We start from the raw sequence: 2,992 nt of genomic DNA, 5'->3' as shown, positions 1-2,992 counted from the left end.
ATTCTCAGCCATGCATGGATCTGTCTTGTGTGACAGAAGCCCTGCCGATGTGGGCAATATTCCTATTTCTCTTTGTTGTTTTGAACCCATGTTTCTGATTTGGCAGCTAGTGTATAATAAAGAAATACTTAAATATTTGTTCAGGAAATGAAGAAGGAACAACCAGCCAAGGATTACATCTGGGTTTTTTTCCATTGATATTATAGGTGCAATGCAGAACTGGTTGTCAGGATCTGATTTCCTCTGCCTACTTTGTGCTTCACAGCTTGGTCATAGCTTTGTGTTTAATCAGATTCTTCATTCTCTGTTTCTCCTAGCTCAGGGATAAGGGAGGATTTTTCTTCAATCTCTTTTTGTGTCACTTCACCTTTCTAACTTGGTGTTTCCCTGCTTAGGAAAAGTGGTGAAATTGAATATGTGATACTGAATTTCCTCTCATATGACAAAATACTAGTCAATTCTCCAAACAGTTGGCCAAATCTCTGAGTCAAAAGGAAGCTATTATTTTGATAGTATCTCTTTGTCATGTTTTGGAAAGTGCTTATATTTGTTTTGTGCAGTTTCATTTCATTTGTGTCATGATGCAGGGACTTTTATTGAAGCCAATAATGTCAATATTAAAAAATCTCAATGACAATGACATAATTAAAAACAAGAAAGGGCAGCTCACGTCCTTAAAAAAGGCCCTTGCTTTTCTCTTGGAAAAAAAGTCAATAAATGAATCTATTATAGTTGCTTAATTATTTGATGTAATCTAAAAACATCTGTAAAAAATGTACAACATAATCTGTCTAGCATTCTTGGCTACTGTGTTTAGGAATATCTAGGAAATTAAGCTGTTTTCTTACCCTCATTTTCCATAATTGACCATAGCTACATTGGCATGCATATCCTCCTCTGGAGAACTCTGACAGTTAGTTATTCTATAAGCCTGAAGCAAATGTGGCAATGAGGCCATTGTGTGCCTTTGGAGTGCAATGTGGAGGGGCTCTGGAAAGATTCAATGAGGAACTCTTTCTTAAAACAGATGGAGTTCATTATTCCAACCAGGTGTGGAACAGCCAGCTAAGGTTATATGGGTTGTAGCCCTAGTGGGGAGAGAGGCTCTCTGATATAGGAAGAAAGATCATGGATTTAAGAATGGACAGATGTAAGTGTGTGCCTTTGCACAGCTTTATTCCTTTAACACATATGTTAGGCATTATTTTGACTACTGTTGTTGAACAGGAGGGGTATCTGTGGTCGCTGCTCCCAGTCTAGCAGAGAGTATACACAGGCATGTACAAACAATTGCAGCATAGTTTGATAAGTGTTATTATGAAGGTGTTTGGAAGGTTCTTAGATACAAAGGCAAAAGAAGAAAAACAATTTAAAAGGTAACCCAGTTATTGGCCTAGGTCACCTTGACATTTGAGATTTAAAACCGGTTGGTCTGATCTTGCATTTTACTCTGTTAGAAGTTCAGTTCCAGGTCAGGAGGTGGGGATTTATGTTCTAAAGGTCACTCTGGCACATGGTTCTAGTTTCCAAAAAGCACCCAGTCTCACCTGGATATCACTCACTATTGTTGCTCTTCTTTTGGGTCCATACCAATCAAACATGGAAATTAGCCTTTTACTGTCATTTTCTTCATAGAATCATTCAAGGCATTGTGTGTTAACAGGTTTAACTGAAGTTCTGAACATTGAACAGTTTTACATTACTATGCTGACCTGCCCCTTATTTTCCTCAATGTTTATTATACTCTTTAATTCCTACCTCCCATCTACTTCTTTTTTATATTGCAGAGCAGTTTAGCTCTCTTGTCCTTGTAGGCTCCAGGGCTACTTTTGAGCCTCCAAAGATCATTATTATCATATTATATTCTGCAAAACTAAGAACCATCTGCCCCGAGTAAGGTAATTGACAGAGGCTTTACAATGTTGCTCCCCACTCCCCTGCCCCCACCCAGTCTCTGAGATGGAGAAGGGAACAATATAACTTTATTTTCTCACTGCTGGCCTGTGCTGGGAGTCTTCACCCCCAATTTTGGAAAGCAGAAGCAGCTACAGGCAGATTTGATTTTACATAACAATCTATTAATTCAAAACAGAGTTGTTGTTGAGATTAAATAATTTTTAAAAGCACTTAGAACAGTGCTTGACATGTTACAGGTAATCAAACAGCATACAAGTATGTTTTGACTTTGTAACTTGGCTCTGAAGACTGGCTTTAATGGTAAATGCATAAAGTGAATATTAGCATACACAGTGACAGCTCCCTGCACATTCTGAGTAAATACTCAAATACACATTTTTAACACAGTATTGTTGGGATTTAATTAGTTAACATATGTAAAGGCCTAGAATATTGTAAGTGCTAAGTCATTTTACTTATTTACTTCTCTATAAGTTGTTAGGAAATGCATATATGAGTGTAATTGGATATTAATTATTGCTTGATTTTATTTGTTACCCCTGGTAGGAAAGCATGTCTTGCCACTGAACAGCAGATGGTGCCTGGAACATTGGGGGACTGCCCACATTGAGCCAGCAGACCTACTTACCTATGTCTCTGGGTGGTTAGCTCATTGCCTGATGGAGTCCAGAGAGCAGGTTTAATCTCCATTCAGGCAAGATAGTTCTAGGGTCTTGGACTAGAGTCCTAGCTCTCAATCTACCATTTTGAGAAAGATTAATTAAAAGGAAGACTGAGTGAGACCCTTTACTTATGTCACCACCACTCATCACCGCTATGGCATAAACAACCCACGACTCATGGCATATGGATCGCAGATCTGTATTTCATTGTAAATATTTTCATTAGAGGGATAAGATAGCAAGTACTGAGCAAATTAGGAGAATCTGGCACCTGAACACTTCAATATGTAATTAGTTCACATCTCCCCCAGTGATACTGTTGGACATGGTGCCAAATGTACCAATAAATTGGCTTTGCTGTAGAGTCTGATGACATATTTCCCAGGCTCTCACTCAGATTGGTTCAGATTCTG

The 2,992-nt window shown here is 38.4% G+C and overlaps 1 protein-coding gene across 1 annotated transcript in view; it reads right to left on the bottom strand.

Moving 5' to 3' along the window:
* Window positions 1-2,992, bottom strand: part of DNASE2B (deoxyribonuclease 2 beta) — a 13,659-nt gene that overhangs the window by 6,883 nt on the left and 3,784 nt on the right. The window contains 3 exon segments of the mRNA XM_011355565.1: window positions 877-925; window positions 927-959; window positions 961-990. Coding sequence (XP_011353867.1) covers window positions 877-925; window positions 927-959; window positions 961-990 — 112 coding nt within the window.

This window comes from Pteropus vampyrus, unplaced genomic scaffold (genome assembly GCF_000151845.1).
Source record: "Pteropus vampyrus isolate Shadow unplaced genomic scaffold, Pvam_2.0 Scaffold22, whole genome shotgun sequence".
NCBI lineage: Eukaryota > Metazoa > Chordata > Mammalia > Chiroptera > Pteropodidae > Pteropus > Pteropus vampyrus.
The sequence above is the reverse complement of the archived record's forward strand: the minus strand, read 5'-3'. Positions and strand labels throughout refer to the sequence as shown.